The 19,102-nt window shown below is 35.3% G+C and overlaps 1 protein-coding gene across 3 annotated transcripts in view; it reads right to left on the bottom strand.

Annotated features, from left to right (window-relative positions):
* The window catches only part of NT5C3A (5'-nucleotidase, cytosolic IIIA), a 50,414-nt gene that overhangs the window by 5,715 nt on the left and 25,597 nt on the right, over positions 1–19,102 (bottom strand). The window contains exons 1-6 of one of the 3 annotated variants that reach the window (XM_032401811.1): positions 14,670–15,078; positions 10,240–10,294; positions 3,943–4,041; positions 2,777–2,846; positions 1,862–1,908; positions 1,095–1,180 (exon numbers count right to left, since the gene is read on the bottom strand). In XM_032401811.1, the coding sequence (XP_032257702.1) occupies positions 1,095–1,180; positions 1,862–1,908; positions 2,777–2,846; positions 3,943–4,041; positions 10,240–10,275 (338 nt within the window). In that variant the 5' untranslated portion in view covers positions 10,276–10,294; positions 14,670–15,078. Of the gene's footprint in view, positions 1–1,094; positions 1,181–1,861; positions 1,909–2,776; positions 2,847–3,942; positions 4,042–10,239; positions 10,295–14,669; positions 15,079–19,102 lie in introns of those variants that run through there. The other 2 variants (XM_032401812.1, XM_032401810.1) reach the window with 2 other exon arrangements.

Raw genomic sequence — 19,102 nt, 5'->3', positions numbered from 1 at the left:
CAAAGCCATTTGTTTCACCTGTGTGTAGTCTAAATTGTCGTGAAATACCTTAGTAGTGAAGGTGCTACCTAGTGCGCGAGAGAAAATCCTTGTTATAATTACATCAAAGCACCTATAATCACTACATCTCAGTCACAGACCTTTAGAACCTCTCTACCTGATACGCAGAAGCCCTGTGACCCTCCTAAGTGACCCTCCACTCTGGGTCAGCTCCCATCATGTTAGTGAGCTCCTTCTGCCAGGGAAGCTTATATTATTGCTAGAAAATTCTAATTACTAGACAGTCCTTTCTTTCATCACGCTGATATCAGTCTTCTTAAAACTTCCAAGTCTGATTCGAGTTCTGCTTCCACAGGTATGTGGCCCAGGTCCAACTTTTCAACATTTCGTACCATACACATTAATTAAGTGTGCAAGGTATTCAGGTTAGGTCATAGGATAATGAAGATAAGTAACATCACTCCTGGTCTCTTAAGATTCTAAAACCACAGTTGTTGCTTCTCAAATCGCAGCTTTCCCTATTCTGTGAAATCTTCCCCAAGTGGGATGGCTCCAGTTCCTGTGATTTTCTTTGTGGATTCCTCTGACACACTCTACAGAGCTGTCAACTTTCTCTTAATAACAGCATTCTCTCTGGACTCAGCACAATGCTTTCAGTGTGGTCTGCTTGGAAGGCTGTATTTCCATTAATGCAGCCAACGCTAGGGGTCCATTTCTCAGCAACTATGTCAACCTGCTGGCTCTAGCTCAGTTCAGAGTCAATTTAAATCCCAATTCTTTTTCTTCACACTTTCAGCCACATTTTGTCCATATACTTTAAAAAAAATGCTTGTTTTTAATTTAAGGCTTAAGCGCAGGATTTTAAATTTATCTTCACTGACCTTCATCTTAAAAAAAAAAAAAACAGAACAAAACAAATTCTAGACTGTTAGAATGATGAGAAAATTATAGTTCATTTTGTTATATTTCATCACTGCTCTAGCTCATCGGATACTTTATGAATCTATTATATACACTAAAAGGGAAAAAATAAGCCATTAGTTGTAACTGCAAAGTTATATTTTTAACCCTCCCATTGTCTGATACACACTTACCATTCTACCATGTAGGGGTACTTCTCTTCTATGGTAAGAACAGGATCAATTTCAATAGCATAATATTTTTCCTTTAGTTGTAGTAACTAGAAATAAATGAATAACTTAATCATGAGGATGACAGAGTTGTCATTAAGCTGCTGAGTTTTACAGAAAGCAAAACAATACAAACAAATGGTTTCCATAAACTGCTGTTAAAGATTAGATCATGAGTACTTGGCTAATGCATATATCAACTGAAGAGATCTTTGTTGATCTAGTTTATATGTAACAAAGTACTTTCAGGTCAGCAATTCAGTGAAACCGACTAATAATCAAATTATTACTACAAAAAACCCTTTCATTCTCATATGAAAGTATTAAATTTGATTCATCTTTGGAGTCTATGTTGTTAACATAGACACAGACAGATACATACTCAAGCAGAGAACTGAGGCAATTTCCTGGTCAATTTAAAGGAGCAAAACCTACACAAAACCAAAGTACTTTTGTTTTAATGTACAGCTAATGTAAGAATAGCAGAATATTTTGATAACCAATTAAAAGTTTTTTATGTAAATTTTGTTTTTGTTAAAAAGTTAATTTTTTCTTTAAAATAATATTGAGAGTGTATAACCCACACAATAAAAGTAACATTTATTCAGTGTTTACTAGGTGCTAGGTATGGTTAGAAGCACTTTATATCCATTGTTTGTGTGAATGAACCTGAAGAAATTCTCAGGCAAAAGGAAGACTTTGAGTAACTCTGGATTACCGTTAGCGTTTACCTTTTTTCGACATTCATCTGTAACCAGCTTACTGTTGTCAATGACATCTGAAGAGTGAAAGCAAACTAGCATTAAAAGAAACATTCTGACTGATGCTACCACTACTTTAAATAACTTACGACTTTTCTTTTAAGTTTAAATGCCAAGTCCACCAAGCATGGTCATTACAACTTTTGGACTTAGTTCTATAGTACATATGGCATTGCTAGAGAACCTAATTGTTTTAAAATCTAAACTTTGGATCTAAAGCTTTTTTCCTACATTTGGGAGTACTTCATTAGAAATTCTCCAAAGAATTACTGGGCCAAAGGGTATGATTTCTAGTGGTTTTAATATAAAGTATCAAAATGAATTCTCAAATTCCACATGCACCTCCAGTAAATGAGAGGCCTTATATCACTGCTTCTTTGTCAGGTTGAAGAGTATTATTTTTTTAAAACTCACTGCCAAGTTTGGAAAACAAAAAAGGTGTATTATCCTAGCAACATATTTTAACTGGTATTTATTTAATTACTCTTTTACTTAATTTATATTATCAACAACAAAAAAATTCAGTAACGTTCTTAGAAAACCAGAGTGGTTGATAAATGCTGTTTCTTTAAGTTAATCCAAAGTTTAAAATCCATGTAAATATTTCTTCAATAGATAATGAACAGACCACATCTGGAGAAAAATTTCAGAAGTCTTCATTCCTCTTGCAACCAAAACCACACTTGAAAATAGTCATGTATATAACATGGGTGAAAAAAACGAATCCTCAAAATATAAGAAGAAAAAGGCAAGTTTTCTCACTTTCAATGTCCAAAAAGAAGAAAAAAAAAAAAAAACCCAGTCAATCTCATAGATCATATAGGTAAGAAAAGATCTTAAAATAAGAATTACTTTCATGAATTTGTTTATGAATGCCACACTTACAATGACATGTTGGGCATCTTTTCCCTTCATAGGAAAATCGACTCAGTGTCATATCAAAGTCTGTTATTATCTGTAAAGAAAGGGGGAAAAGCATTATGGACCATACAGGCACTAAGGGCAGACACATACTGCACCCTTCCTAGAGGTATGGGACTGTGCTCAGTCCCTGACCTGCCCCCACCCCCACAGGTTATTCTCTCTGCATTCTGTGTTCTAATGTAGCTCTCTATTGGGAACAGCAGCCTATCTCCTCCAACTGCAAATTCCTGTACTGATTAACCAGATTTTATTTGGTGGCAATGCTGGGGCACTTAGGGTATCGCCTTGTAGTTAAGTCCTGGGAATCACCTAAAGTACACAGTGATACCTTAAGTGCCCCAGCATTGTCACCAAATAAAATCTGATTAATCGGTATAAAAATTTGCAGTTGCAGGTGACTGGGCTACTATTCTTGATAGAGATAAAATGTCGCACAATTTCAACCCACCTGGTCAATGTACAAAAATGCAGTGGAGACAATTAAACTATATGAAGCTCTCAATTGCAAAGAAGGACATCCTGTCATATACTACAACATGGATGAACCTTGAGGGGACATTATGCTAGTGAAATAAGCCACTTAGAGATGGACAAATTCTGCATGATTCCACTTAAGTGAGGTATTTAAATCAGTCAAACTCATAGAAGCAGAAAATAGAATGGTGGTTGTCAGTGGCTGGGGGTGGGGGGAGAAGGAAATGTGGGGTTGCTCTTCTATGGGTATAGAGTTTCAGTCATGCAGGATAAAGAAATTCTAGGAATCTGCTGTATAACAATTCACACAGAGTTAACAACACTGTACTGTACACTTAAACATTTATTAAGAGAATAGATTCATTATTACGTGTTTTTTACCATAATTAAAAAAACATATGTCTACTGCGGGGCTTGAAATCACAACCCTGAGATCAAGGCCTGAGCTGAGATCAAGAGTCGGATGCTCACCTGACTGAGCCACCCAGGCGCCCCAAATTTGAATATTATTCTTAAAATGGTTTAATACTTAGGCACTTGCATTAGTTAGCTTGGAATTTAGTATTACTCAGATTTGAACAAAACATGAGATGAGTCCACCTGAGCATTAAAAATAAAGACTTAATAATAAAGACTTCTTGATAATTATTCACCTGAAGTTTGGCAGCTCCACCCTTAATAAGACCACAGATAATTTCTTCTACTCTTGCAGGGTTCTTAATCCGAACTGAACTTCTCTGGAATTCAGGCATCTAAAAAATAAACGGAAGTTAATTAACTATTTTTAATTCCTCTTTCCCCAGGTTCTTTTGATACCAAGCAGAAGCTTATATTATTTTAAGATGTAAAAATGTTGAGGCATTATTTAAAAAAAAAAAAGCAAATCATATCAAATTACCATTTATACATATAACATTTTTTGAAGCACATTAACAGTTTCTATCTCAAAGATTAAGACAAAATTCTATTTGTAATATATTATCAAAAAGTATAATTCTCCTAATTATAAAAGTCACGCATGGTTATCACAGAAATAACAGAAAAAATATAAAAAAGAAAATAAACATGGCTTGGAATTCTACTACCGAAAGATAAACAAGTAAACATTTAAATTTATTTTCCATTCTTTTCTTTTCTTTTTTTAAGATTTTATTTATTTATTTGACACAGAGAGAGATAGCGAGAGAGGAAACACAAGCAGGGGGAGTAGGACAGGGAGAAGCAGGCTTCCCAGCAAGCAGGGAGCCCGATGCGGGGCTCGATCCCAGGACCTGGGTTCGTGACCTGAGCTGAAGGCAGACGCTTAATGACTGAGCCACCCAGTCGCCCCTATTTTCCATTATTTTCATTTCTATGATTACAAACATGCCTGTTTATGCACATAGTTTATCTCATTCTCATATATTTTTTCATCTGGCTTTTTAAAATTAATTATTACTTCATATAAAAATGTTTTTAGCAGAATTCATTAATCAAAATAAAACCTTAGAGTGGAATGGGGAATATCTGAACTTCGTGATAAAGAGTTTTCTTATAAGATCTTTCTGCTTAAGGGGTGCCTGGGTGGCTCAGTCGGTCAAGCATCCGACTCCTGATTTCAGGTCAGGTCTTGATCTCAGGTTGTGAGTTCAAGCCCCGCACTGGGCTCCACACTAGGCATGGAGCCTACTTAAAAAAAAAACCAACCAACAAAAAAACTTTCTGCTTAAGATTTAGCTTACATTTATATTTACATTTAAAAAAATCTTAGCAGAAAGGTAACAAATGTTACATGATTATTCCCCACAAGTGTACCTTTGTGCAGGTAATTAAAATATATTTTAAATATATTTAACTTGAAAAGGTGCTTCAAGATCTTTGTTCCTTTATCATACTATACATAATACCAATAATCCCAAATAATTTCATTGCTCTTGGCATAAATGTTACAACAGATTTATTTCAGTTTAAGACAACTACTAAAAAGTATGAGACCATCAGCATAAGACTCTTGATCTCAGGATCATGAGTTCAAGACCCATGTTGGGCATGGAGCCTACTTTTAAAAACAAACAAACAAACAAACAAACAAACGTATTACAACACCTGGGCTTAGGCAGCTACTAGGCTGGTTTATTCAGGATTTAGTGTTGCTCAACAATTTAATGTTAAATATTGTTTCTTTCTTCTACCCCATCACAGAGAAAATGAAACTGATCACAGGCACAGTGTTCTTAGAGCATGTGTACAAGAAGACGGTGGGGGTGGGCAGGAGATTAGAGGGCATATAATAGCTCCACAGTATAAAAGGGCAGTAAGAGAACTTCAAATCAAGGTTCTATACTGGTTTGTACCCAGTAACCTTTATTTACTTTATATGCTATTATTCTGGGTATGTTACCAACAATATTAACATATTTCATGTGCATCACAGACATGATTATGGAAAATTCCCTAGACCTTATAGCTCTGCTCCAAGAGCATACAACCAGCTGAGTCTCTCAAGTTCTATGCTGTCTCTGCATAATAGACAAAATTAGAAAATCGGAAAAAGGCTAAACTGTTTTCCTAAGACTGAAAGATACATACAGGAAAGAGAAATGCTAACATTAAAATTTTCTCCACTAATGAAAGATGCTACAATACGCCTAATTTTAAAAAGCCATATTTAAATAGCATAGGATAACCTGCAATGCAACTAACTTTCAAACAGTGATTCTTTTAACTTAACTGGACTGTAGAGGTGTCAACAGAATAATGGTTATCTAAATATTTATTTTACAGCGATTTTTCAATAGATGAGAAAAGCAAATAGGCACTTATTCCTACATTCCTTTTCTTCATTCATTAATCCATTAATTTGCTTAACAAATATTTACCTGTATCTACTTTGTGTCAGACGCTAGATGCCAGGGATATGATGATTAGCAGTACTTACACCATTTTCCTGTTGAGTTTTAGAAACCGTTGCTGTTTTGGAATATCACTTCTATAGCTCCCCTACAAATACCTTAACTAGTAAGTTCATCTCCTAACAACTATATTCTGCTCTTACCTCTGCCTTAATTGGCAGATGCACAGTAATCAGCATATGTTTGACTTAATAACTAACCCACTACTGAAAGCAACAGAAGATAAACGTCACTAACTATATTTTCACCAAGAAAATTAAACATTTTATATCAGTGTGTCCATACTGACAAAGATGTCCTGCCTCAGGCAAATCACATCCTATAATACATTCAATTAAAAAAAACACCACCACCACCACCACCCAACACCCATATTTAAATAGGATAGGATAACCTCTTTCAGATAATGAATAGGAAAATAGTACCAAAGCCACTTCAAAGTAGGCTGGTTTCTGCTAGGTTAACAACTAATAGATTGGATTATAATATCACTTAGGGCCTGAAAGACAACCAGAAGCTGGAGGAATTGATATCCCTGCTTCTGTACAACAGCCATTCATTTTCAGATACATAAGCAGTGAATACCCAAATAGCACCAGGGTGAAATCACAGTGATGAGAACAGATGAAAGAGCAGCAGAGAACACAATAGGAAAGAGGACACAAGTGTAAGAAATTTAAAAATGATAATTATATCTGCTTTGGGTTATATGATAATATACTTATACCCCCCCCATGATACACATACAATGTCACCAAAGCATATCATAAATACTTCTCAGAAACTTGAGATATTGGGCATTTTACTCAAATATTTTAGAATGCAACCTAAGAAATATATTTTTAAAATACTACATGAAATATGTCAAAGAATGTCAGAATATCAGAATATTAAGAAGTATACTGCAGGAATATACATTCATCATACATCACATACTTTCATTACCTCCTCAAATCCCTTCTTCCATAATTCTTCTTGGACAAAACTACACCTGTTTGGTAGCACTTAAAATAATGATGCTTCAAGTCTGAAGGGCAAGTTATTTTGAACTGTCCAAAAACTTTTCAACTTATGATATAATTTTATGGTAAAAAAATAAGGGGATAAAAATGTCCATCATTTGCAAACAAAAGAAAACAAATTCATTTTATAAGGCATAATGTAAAATGCTGAAGGAGTAGTTTTCCTGACAAGAATCAGGGCATTTTCGTTGACTGGAGCCAAATCTGACTTAATGCTAAAGATGACTAACAAAAACCTAAAATACATGTATTCTGGCTGTAAAATGAATTTGTACAGATGAAATGAAATTTGTACAGACCAATCATTAGTCTATTTCCATAATCGAAAAGCAATAATTTTTGGAGAAGTTGATTTCAAAGTTATACAGTTTTATTCACAACTCTAGAGCAATATTTGATAATTTGATATTATTTTGCAGATACACTGAGACAAGATATAACAGAGTATCTGCATGGCATAGTCACAAAATTGTCCTAATGATGTTTTAGCTGTATTTCTCTGAAAATGGACCACATAAAAATTAGTTTAAATGACTTAAGGATCTTTGTCTGAAGTTCTCAGGGGAAATATTTTTTTTTTCAATGTTCATATTTGGTACAAGCAAAAGACTTCATTACTACTTTGGTACAAAGGAGTGGGCACTACAATTTTCATGTAACTACATAAAAAGTATAGATCCAAAGCCACCTATTCAGACTGGTATATTCATTCACATACATGGATCATTCTATGGCTTATTTGGAAGACTACGCATTACTAAAGTGTAGTGATAGCCAGTTCCCCCTGTCTACCACATTTTTGGCCTATCTCCACATTAAGGGAGTGTAGGCCAAATTCATTCATTCAACATATAGTCATTAAGTGTAAGGCAGCTCTGTAAGAGATACAAAAGTTTTAGTAAGATAAACATCTTAAACTCAAGGTGCATGTTCTCTAACATGGATTGTAATACAGGAGCCCGAATAAGTAATACATTGCTCAGACGTCCAGATAAAATACAAGAGGAACATAAGAGACTGTGATTACCTCTGCTGGGGCCAAAAGAGGAAGAGCCAACTGAGCTAGGCTTTCAAAGAGAAGTAGGATTTGTATATGCTGAAATCATGAGCCAAACTGCAGGGTCTAATGTGGGGGGAAAAGATAAATAGCTCTGTCTAGAACTTTACTGTGTGTGGGAGAGACAGAGAGAGGGGGGCAGGGAGGGAGGGAGAGAGAGAGTTTGTGTGTGTAAAGTGTGGAAAGAGATTTGGAGCCAGGTCATGAGGAGTTAAGAACAACATTCTAAGGAGCTGCCAACTTAAAAGATGTATCAACATTTTTAGAAAAGCAAACCCCAAGGTAAAAATTGTGCAACTTAATGCAATGATAGTAAAAAAATATATATATAAGTATGTATAATTTTTTGGCTGGTTTTCCTTCAACAGTCTCTTTGTGGGTTGACTACAGTGCTACTTACTTCCAAAGAAGACATGCTAGAGAGTTCTGGGACCCAGGTAACAACAATTTATATGGTAGGACATTCCTACATCACTTGTATTAATTTTGGTTAAAAAAAAATCAACTCAAGCAAAAAAAGAAAAAAAGTTTTAGATTGACTTAATGTTACATATCAGAGACAAATTTCAATGCTAATCATGCAATAGAAGCAAAGGTCATGCCGATGTAGTAGGCTGAACCAAATGAAACTGCCAATGTTGGACTATTCAACATACAAAAACACAGCAATTTCACATGCTCCATCCTAACAGCAGTAACTACACCAACAGCAGCTTAATCAGCACTTTGAGGCAGCCTTCACCTCCTGTCCCACGCTGGATGAGGACAGCTAAGCTGAACAAGAGGTTTATTAACTGTGACACAAAGCTGTTTTCATGCTAAGTCATGTTCTGGTTTATAGGCTCAAATGAAAAAAAAAAAAAAACTAGAGAGAGGAAGAAAAAAATACAAGAGAAGAGGAAGAATGACAACAAAACAACAGAAAGAGAAGATATAAGGTGATCATGGGGCAGTTGTCCTCTTTAAAAGAGAGTGAGAAACTGTGATTTTTTACAATTTTACCACTATGAATATGGGAAATGGATATAATTTTTTCCCACACATACAAATGCTACTTACATAGTGAAAACACTAACATAACAGGGAATTAACATTTACTGAGTGCTTACTATGTTCTATTAGGCACTTTACATACTTTTGCATTAAATATGAATAAGAACATTCATTTATAAGATGAATAAGGTCTGAAAATCCAATGTATGTTATAGTGACTACAGGTTATAATACTCTATTATATAATCTGCTAAGAGTAGAACTTAAATGTTTTCCACCCCCCAACTCCTTCCCCCGCCAAAAAAAGGGTAAATATGTGAGGTGATAGATGTGTTAACCAGATGGGGAAGATGATTCACAATGTATATCAAATCTCAAATCATCACATTGTACACTTTAAATATCTCGCAATTTTGTCAATTATATCTCAATAAAGCTGGGAAAAATCTGAATAAAACAAGAGTTTGGTGGTTTCATACAATTTCTTAAAGGTGAGATTATTACCCTCATTCAAGGGTATCATAGCTCTTAAGGACTAAATTAACATCTGAAGCCAGCTCTGACTCCAAGGCCTATATTTTTTCTTCCTCAATCTAATGTCTATAATGCAATGAGCTCTACTGTTATACAAGAAGTTTTTTATTTAAAGACTTGTCATTTTAATTCAGAAGCTTAAAACATCTCATGCTGTATAATTTAAGTGTGTTATTGCTGAGCAAGGAAAATTTAGCACAAAAAGGAATGGGATAACCATTTTATATGCTGAGAAACACTATAATACACATTATATTTCAAGCAAAAAAAATTTTCTAAGGTAAGTTGAAATCCAATTCAACAAATAGTTGAGGTTCTATTGTGTATCAAACACTGTGAAGAAAGACCTGCATAAAGTTACAGTCCCATAATTAATGATCTGGTTAGAGACAGAGGTAAAAGTGGTGAAGATTCACCATTAATAAATGGAACTGGAAATACTCAAATACCCACCATTTTCACATGTACAGCAGAATCTTGATTAGGCATTTCTTGGTTATCCAATCTTCTGGATTTCCCCAGGTGATGTCACAGTAAAAGAGAGAGAAAAAAGGTACACGTGACATACATATATTTCAGGCTGTTCCTGTAGGTTAATGACATAGTAAGGTGGTACTTTTGGTTTGACTTAAATACCAAGTTACTGAAGGCACCTTTTCCTCTTTCCTAAGAAGCTCAGCAAAGATTTTCTCTATCTTACAAAGGTTGGAGTTAAAAATTTTGTATGAAAAGTTTGCAGCTCTCCTATAAGAATTTATATAGTGTCAGTAAGATTTGAATAAAGTTTATATTTGCAAGAAAATGCTTTATTACAAGAATATTTTATCAATATTTTCTACATATAAGGATGAAGTTTGTGGGAAAATCATGCATTGCTATTACTGAATCAATGGAGGAAGATATGAATTGAACATAAGGAGAAACATAATACACAAAAGTCAAGTTTATTCTTCAATTTTCCCATATTAAACTCTAATTTTGTGAAATGAGGCAACTACTATCTGAGTTAGTGTCTGGCCCAGAATAAGTATGTGATAGTGTTAACTAAATGATAATTTTATGGGTTAGGGTGGAATTTATACATATCAATTTGTTAAGCTAAAAGAAATAGTTTTTATACTATCTCCTAATAAAATAAAATACCTCTTATCATTATTCTATCTTTTTTTTTTTCATTTTTACAGTATCAATCTTAGGGAAAATTACTTACTTTTGTTCCTCAATGACTTTACTTTTACTTCACACTAAGTAAGTAAAATTTTTTTAACAAAAGCAGTATTTAAAAAGGGCAACTTTATCAAAGGGAAAAAATCTGACTTTTCTTAAAATTTGGTCATCATAGGGGTACCTGGGTGGTGCAGTCAATTAAGCGACTGACTCTTGGTTTTGGCTCAGGTCGGGATCTCTGGGTTATGAGTTTGAACCCCTTAACAGGCTCTGCGATCAGTGTGGAGTCTGCTTAAGACTTTCCCTGCCCCTTCCCCTGCTCTCTCTCTAAAATAAATAATCTTAAAAAAGTTGGACATTATATCTGTGTTCTTTATAATTAAAATGTATTGTAGCAGATACATAAAATTTTCTCAATTCTAAAATTCATTCCTCCCTCCTTCCATTTTAAATGCATAAAATTGGGAAATGTCTTATAAAAAGGTATTCCCCCCCCACCTCAGAAAAGCTGTTAGTAAGTTAATGGTCTTATAATTGATGGCATCTTCAAGCTGAGTAAACAGTATTTCCAAATAGTAAGATACCTCCAATTTTTCACATCCAAAAAATAATATAGTACCTGCAGAAGTATCTATTTATCTATCTATACACTCTATATAACTCATAAACACTTTGATCACTACCCCCAAAATGTAACTGTAATGGTAGTTTGAGGGTTAGTAATCTTTAGATGATTGTAGTCAAATTTAAGTAACCCTTCCTTTCTGCTGATCCTTGATCTTAAATAAAGAAGATGCCACAGAAGTTGCCTGCAAATCTCTTTCTTCATTTATAGAAACCAAAGCATACAATATGCTTATGGTTTTCCTTTGATGTTTAATATCTGAACAGGGTTCTATATTTCTCGGAAAGCACTATTTTAAACAAAACCATTTTATTAGCCTGAAAAAGAGGAAGGAGAATGTGGAAAAGTACCGTAGAGTTTATAAAACATTTTAAAAGCCCAAAGGAACACAGAATTCAAGCAGTGCAGAATACATTTTAATATCTGGGAATCTCAGCTCTTCTTGTCGCACAGAGCCAGGCAGCACAATTCCTGTTCCCCCCACCACCAAGTTTGGCTCATTGATGTAAAAAAAAAAAGATAAGGGGAAAAAAGCCAGTGTCAGTAAGTAAAAAATAATTGTCTTTCTCATGGTCTCTACATATTTTATTTAAACAAAACACAAACAAAAACAGAGTCATCAGAAATTTGATAATGGCCAATTTTAGGACATTATTTTTGATAGATAAACCTACTAGTTCATGGATTCTATGCAAATTTCAACTGAAGGTCCTTCATTCTTCCCGATCCTCACTGGCAATCTGACCAGAATGTATCCTTGTTCAGAGATAATATCACATAAAGTGATACTGTTGTCCCAATGTAAAAATCACCCCATTGTCTCTATAATTACAGAAGTGTCAAGAGTAAGGCATAAATGCCAGCATTCTGGCACTATTCTAAGGAAGACACTGAAAATTAGGGCAGGGTATTTTTAAACCAATCGGCTTGTAAACCTATACTTGGTATATAATGTTCTGGCTCACTTTGCCAGCAGTCATCTGTTGCAGATGCTTCAAGAGAAGAGCTGTTGGAAAAAACACATCAAGTGTAGAAGACACGTTCAAAAATAGAAAATACTAGCCTGGAAGTATGAACCCTCTTCATAGGAAGTTTTGAAGTTCTAAAGTCTTTTGAATTTTTAATGTCGACTAGAAAGTGTGGAAATTGGAAAATAATTACTCTGTGTGCTTTCACTATGAGGTTAGGGTCTCTGCTCTAACAGTGTTCATTCACAGAATATGTAGGACAAAGCTAAAGACTGAAGCAAGAGGTAAGAACTTCATTGGAATAGCACAAACTTGATAACTGAAAAGTTCTAGTGATTGTGATTATTTCCTTCTGAGATCATTAACTTTACCTTGAAAAGACAGTGACAAATCAATGACTGAAAATTCCTATGTCTACATGAAAAAATTTTACTTGCCTTTATACAAGTTTTAAAGTATCTGAATGCCAATTGAATATTTTTAAAGGCCCACTTGACTTTGTCTTTTGGGAAAGTGAAAAAGATTAAGTTCATCAATATCATTGGCTTAAAAAGTTGTGATCCTGCTTCAGTTGTGATACTTGCAGAAACATTTACAGGACACAACAATAAAGTAATGAAATTTTGAATGGTCAACTGTGTACTACTTACATAAGAAAAGGCACGCATTACTATAATATGGACAGAGTATCAGCAACAGTACTAAACTTCCAAATGAATCCATTTTTTGCTGCACTTTTCCAGCAACCTGTAATTACTGGTCTTAAGCTTACTTATGTTTTTAATAATGACACTTGGGTGATTGGCACAAGAAAAATCAAACATAAGTTTGTTATTTCAGTAGCATTGTACATCAGTTTCTTGGATCATTTAAATAATTCTCCCTAATTCGATTTTCAAGGCAGCAGTGAAAAAAAATATACAAACTGGAAAGTGAAACTTTCTTGATACAGATATGAGACAAAAATGAAACTGAATATTCTCAGGTCTTTCCTGAGCCTGTTGGGGGAAAGAGAAAACAAACTGAGGTGGGAAGGGAAGAGAAGGAGATAGAAGAGAGGAAAAATAAATTTCAAAGGCTAGTTATTTAAAAATTGGCAATTTATACCAATTTTCTTAAATAGTAAAACTTGGCTTCTCAGTCAGAATTTTATGGATACTTAAGAAAATACATAATTTCAGAGCTCAGAATTTATTCATATATGCTCCTCACTCCCCATGGCCTTAATATCTAATAGCATTTTTCAAGCTGAGTAAACCAAGGCACATGGAAATTAAGTTATTTATACTGATTACCCTTAGCACACTCTGAGTTCTGTCCTTGAATTTGTCCTAGAACAACAGCATAGGTGGTAAGCAATATCCAGAGATGCAGGGGCTTGGATATAGACTGCCAATAAAAACCAAGTAAACTGCTTTAAGAAATGGTCTGCTGCATTATCTAATTCTCCTGATTAAAAAAAACAAAAACAAAAAACAATTATAAAAAATAAGGTAAATCCAATTATTTAAAACTAAGTTAGCCACAACATTCTAGGGTTTTATAGCAATATATGCTTGAATCTTAATTCTCAATATACAATTTGTTATAAACCTTAGAGACTGTAAATCCAGCTTTTATCAATTCATAAAACATACCAATATAATCCTATTCCATAATATCTTAGGTAAAACAAGCACAAAATAAAAATTCATTATCTTTATTACTAGGCATAATATATGGTTCCTAGACCTAGGGACACAAAGCATGTGGCAATTAGCAAAATTGAGTCACAGAGCACTAAATGAACAACAAAATTGGATCTTACAGTGCCTTTTTTTCCTTTGAAAAGAGATTTTTGAGGATACATTGCTTTTTCTCAACATGTACATGTGAAACAAGAAGCTCTTAAAATTAGATGTTTTAAATTGTTATTTCGGAGACCCAAGATACTGCAAAGTTTTACATATTCATATCTTTGCAAACTGTAAAGTTTTACATTATACTGCTTTATTCTATTTTTATTTCCTTAATCTGTATTTTTAAATGCTTACAATTTCAACAAGATACTGAACCAAATAAGAGTCTATAGATAAAGTTAAGCCAGAGAAACTAATTGGTTTACATGAACTGTACACACTTACCCTGAAGGTAACCGGACAAGCTACGCCAGCAAAAGAAAATTCTTCCTGTCTGAGAAGTACTAATATAGCACAAGGTGCAACTGAGGGCGGTTCCAAAAGCCTTGGCTAAGCTCTATGCAAAAATGGTCTTGTGACGCATTACTACACAGTGCTTTATTATGCTCCGGGTGACACTTGCTAGCTCTGAGCTAACAGTCACCAGCCAGTCTACAGAAAATGATCAATTGAAAAAATGTGACAGTTAAGAGAAGGTAAATCTGCACTATTAGGGCTGGCAACTTGCTCTGCGAAGAAAAACGGAACCTCCATATTAACACTTAAAAATACTCCCTTCCTCATCCTGTTTTTTGGCTGTCAGTGTACTTGTGGTATGTGCATTTTTCTGTATGAATATTATATTTCAATACAAAGTTAAAAAAAAGTAGGTCACGGTTGCTAGGAGCTGGGGGAGAGGAGAATGGGGAGCCACTGCTCAATGGGTACAAAGTTTCAGTTTGGAAAATGAAGAGTTCTGGAGATGGATGGGTGGATGGATGGGTTGCACAATGTCAGTGTATTCAAAGCCACCAAACCATACACTTAAAAATAGTTAAAATGGCAAATTTTATGTTGTGTGTATTTTATCACAATTTTAAAAAGATTACCTCATTTAAGACACAGGAGAAAAGACATGATGCATGTAAGTGTGGTCACTAGAATGTTAAGAGCCTTTACTGCAGGGCACTGGGATTTAAGTGATTTTTATGTTTTTCTTCATATTGCCTAGACTGTAAAATTTATTTGCTAAAAAAATCTGAACATAAACGATGAAAACTCATTTATAAGGTTAAAAATTGAAAAAAAGTAATTCTCCTGTTAGAAATAAAAAGTCAAATTGTTATGAAGAAAAATATTTTTAACCTTTAAAGAGAACCAGGCTTGCTTTTAACCCGAGTAGCAGGATTGCAATATGCTAATACCACATGTCAGGGCCTGATAGATAAGTTATGCTACGGGCCCTCTGGGAAGCTTTATCATTAGGAACAGGAGGAAGCTACACTTACGTAAATAAACTTTTATATCTGCCTTCTCTCTTCTATGCTCAAGAGAAATCAAACCCACATAGCATTTCAGTAATCAAACTGTGAAGTAGCATGCTCTATTAAAAACAATAAAAAAATTTTTTAAATGATTTTTTTTAAAGATTTTATTCATTCATTTGTCAGAGAGAGAGAGAGAGAGCACAAGCACAGGCGGAGGGAGAAGCAGGCTCCCCGCTGAGCAAGGAGCCTGATGTGGGGCTCCATCCCAGGACCCTGGGATCATGACCCGAGCTGAAGGCAGATGCCTAACCGACTGAGCCACCCAGGCGTCCCTGTTTAAATGATTCTTTAAAAGGCCACTAACAAATTATCCAAACTTGGTATCTACCAAAGGTTAAAATGGCACTGCTATCTTATTTTAATAAGATGAGAAGATTCACAATAAAACATTCCTCTATGAGGAAAATCTTTTATATTTGACTAATGGAGGCTCAAGGGCTACCAAGTGATCCTTTTTGAAAATATTCCTGTATTACATATGAATATGATGACTTAACTGTCCTGTAATATATGAATATAGGTAGCAATGGTAAGAATTTTAAAGATATCACTTAGAGAGATGACTTAAGATTTAAGTCATTCTCAACAACAACAAAGGATGCTGGAGTCAGAGTTCTTTCTTGGAGGGCTAATATTTAGAGATCCTATTAAAAGCTTCAGAAATATACATTTCCCTTGACACACCAATTTTATATCCTAAAGATTTTAACCTAAGGAAATAAGGCAGTACACAAAGATTTAGTTGCAAAGATATATACTATAGACTTCTATAGACTTGTTTTTTTGTTTTTGTTTTTGTTTTAAGTAGGCTCTACGCCCAGAGTGGAGCCCAACATGGAGCTCGAACTCATGACCCTGAGATCAAGACCTGAGCTGAGATCAAGAGTGGGATGGTCAACCGACTGAGCCACCGAGGCGCCCCATAGACTTGTTTTATAATACTGGGAAACTGTAAACAACCTAAATGCCCAATATCTAAATGTTCATTAACATAAGAGAAGTGAATACATTGTGGTATACACATAAAATATAAGATTACACAGTTCCCAAAAATGATTATTATAAATAGCTAAAATTTATTGTATGTTTACTGTGTGTTAGGTACTTCAAACACTTGACATACTTCATCTCATATAACACTCATAACCCCAGAAGGTATGTGCTATTATTATCCTCATTTTTCAGGTGAAGAAATTAAGGCGGTAGCTGAGAAGTGGCAGAACTGGATTCAAACTCAGGTCTCTCTGACTTCAGAATCCATGCCTGTAAATCACTGGACACTACGGCTCTGTGAGACCGATATTTACAGATATACTCAGGTGTACATGATCTACAACTGAATGAAAGAGAGTATCTACAGCAAGAGTCCAATTTTTGGGCAAAATTCTTTATACAAGCATAGGAAAGTCTAAAATAGAATATATAATATAGTATCAGATGGGATTAAGGGGCCATTTTTATTTTCTGAGTTTTATAAAATGAGTTCCTTGGGAAACAAAAAATGGCTTATTACAAATGTTACAGCAGTAGCATCAACCATGTCCATAATCAGAAAAGAAAATTAAAAAAAAAAAAAAAGTACAACCGGAGCTGGTCAATATCATGGGTGGATTACTTGAAACAGGATTTCTACAGTGGAGACAGAACAAGGAATTAATCCAGTTGGCCCTAAAGCAAAACAAAATACAGCATGAAAAGAAAGATGGCTAGTATGTTATCAAGGGGGTGGAGGATGGCTTTGGCTCTGCTGGTGTTCTGCTCTGCTAGCCTAAGGAGAGAAGAGAGGAAATAGGAGCATTGCTCCCTGCTTACAGGGAACTTTTCCCACAAGATCAGTTCCACCCAGTGTGTATAAATGCATGGGGTGGGATGGGATGCCTGGTGGGCTGTCCCTCCAGGAAGGACTAACATTTTTCAAGCACTTTCTTAACTTGTCAGAATCTCAGAAGCATGCAATGGCCTTTTATACACTATGGGACCAAGGGCACGCTGCCCTAAGGTGGCTCACTTTTTTATTTTTATTTTTTAAAGATTTTATTTATTTATTTGAGAAAGAGCGCAGGAGCGGGGGTGGGGTGGGGTAGGGGGGAGAGGGAGAAGCAGACTCCCCGCTGAGGAGGGAGCCCAATGAGGGGCTTGATCCCAGGACCCTGAGATCATGACCTGAGCTGAAGGCAGACGCTTAACCGACTGAGCCATCCAGGCGCCCCAAGATGGCTCACTTTAGCATAAAGATTATTTTGAGTTAAAAGCAAGCAAGATCCAGCAGATTTAGGAAAAGCTCCTTACCCCCACTCTCCCACCCTCCACAACTGCGTAAAAAGAATTTAGATAAAGGTCCTGCTCCAGGAAGAGAGCTAACCCCAGAGATAACTACATTATGCTATGAATTAGGTATAGTGCGTGGAGAAGAACCTAGCAAGGCCTCTTTGATCAAAGTCCTCTCTTTGTCCCACCATTTCCAAGTGACCTAACAAGTATCTGTTTACCAAACATTTACTTTTTCATTCTTTCTGAGGAATACATTCCTTCCCTTTGAAGACCCAGACCCCTACACCCCCTTCTCCTTAGTTCAGAATGACATATACCTCATTTTGCCTGACAGTGTTTGGAATTTCTTTGTGCATTCCCCATATGTATGCTAGTAAGTTTGATTTTTCTCCTGTTAATCTGTCTCATGGCAATTTGATTCTTATTCTAGCAAGAAGGACCCTGAGGGGACAGGATATTCTTACTCCCCGACAATACATTCTATTTATTCCATAAAGCCTTATGAGAAATATAATACTTCTCCCCTTATTACTGGTAAGGAACCTAAGGTCTGGAGAAGTTACTTACTACTTATGTGACTTTTCTTCTTATTATATCATGCTGCTTCTAGACAATAATATACACATTACTTACATGAGAGGGCCAGAAATGTCTGTGAATAAGAATAATGTTTTGAAACTGTGCCAAGAAAAAAGAACAAGGACACAAATACAAGCAAAGTACTGAGTAAAAGAAAATGAATTTTGTTTCAAATAGCTCTAAGCTACTGTGTTCTGTTTTGTTTTTGAAAGGGAATATAAAGGATTTAGAAGTAAGAAGATGTAAAGGGAGGCTTTTTTAGCAGCACAATGAACTGTGATCTCTGGACTCTGACAGGCTCCTGTTTGCCTTGGGAGTTTCTTTACTCTTGGTCATACAAACAGAAATCACTCATAAAGCTCTGAAAGGAAAAGCTACACCTGCAACTGACATGCCAAAGAGCAGAGAAGTTCTCCTACAGGACTCACATCTTTGGAAGCTTTTTCTCCCCTTATAATACTGTAACTGGCTGTCTTTTATCAATGGAGAAAGAGATACCCA

Source organism: Phoca vitulina, unplaced genomic scaffold (assembly GCF_004348235.1).
Source record: "Phoca vitulina isolate PV1807 unplaced genomic scaffold, GSC_HSeal_1.0 scaffold4, whole genome shotgun sequence".
In the NCBI taxonomy this organism is placed as follows: Eukaryota; Metazoa; Chordata; class Mammalia; order Carnivora; family Phocidae; genus Phoca; species Phoca vitulina.
The sequence above is the reverse complement of the archived record's forward strand: the minus strand, read 5'-3'. Positions and strand labels throughout refer to the sequence as shown.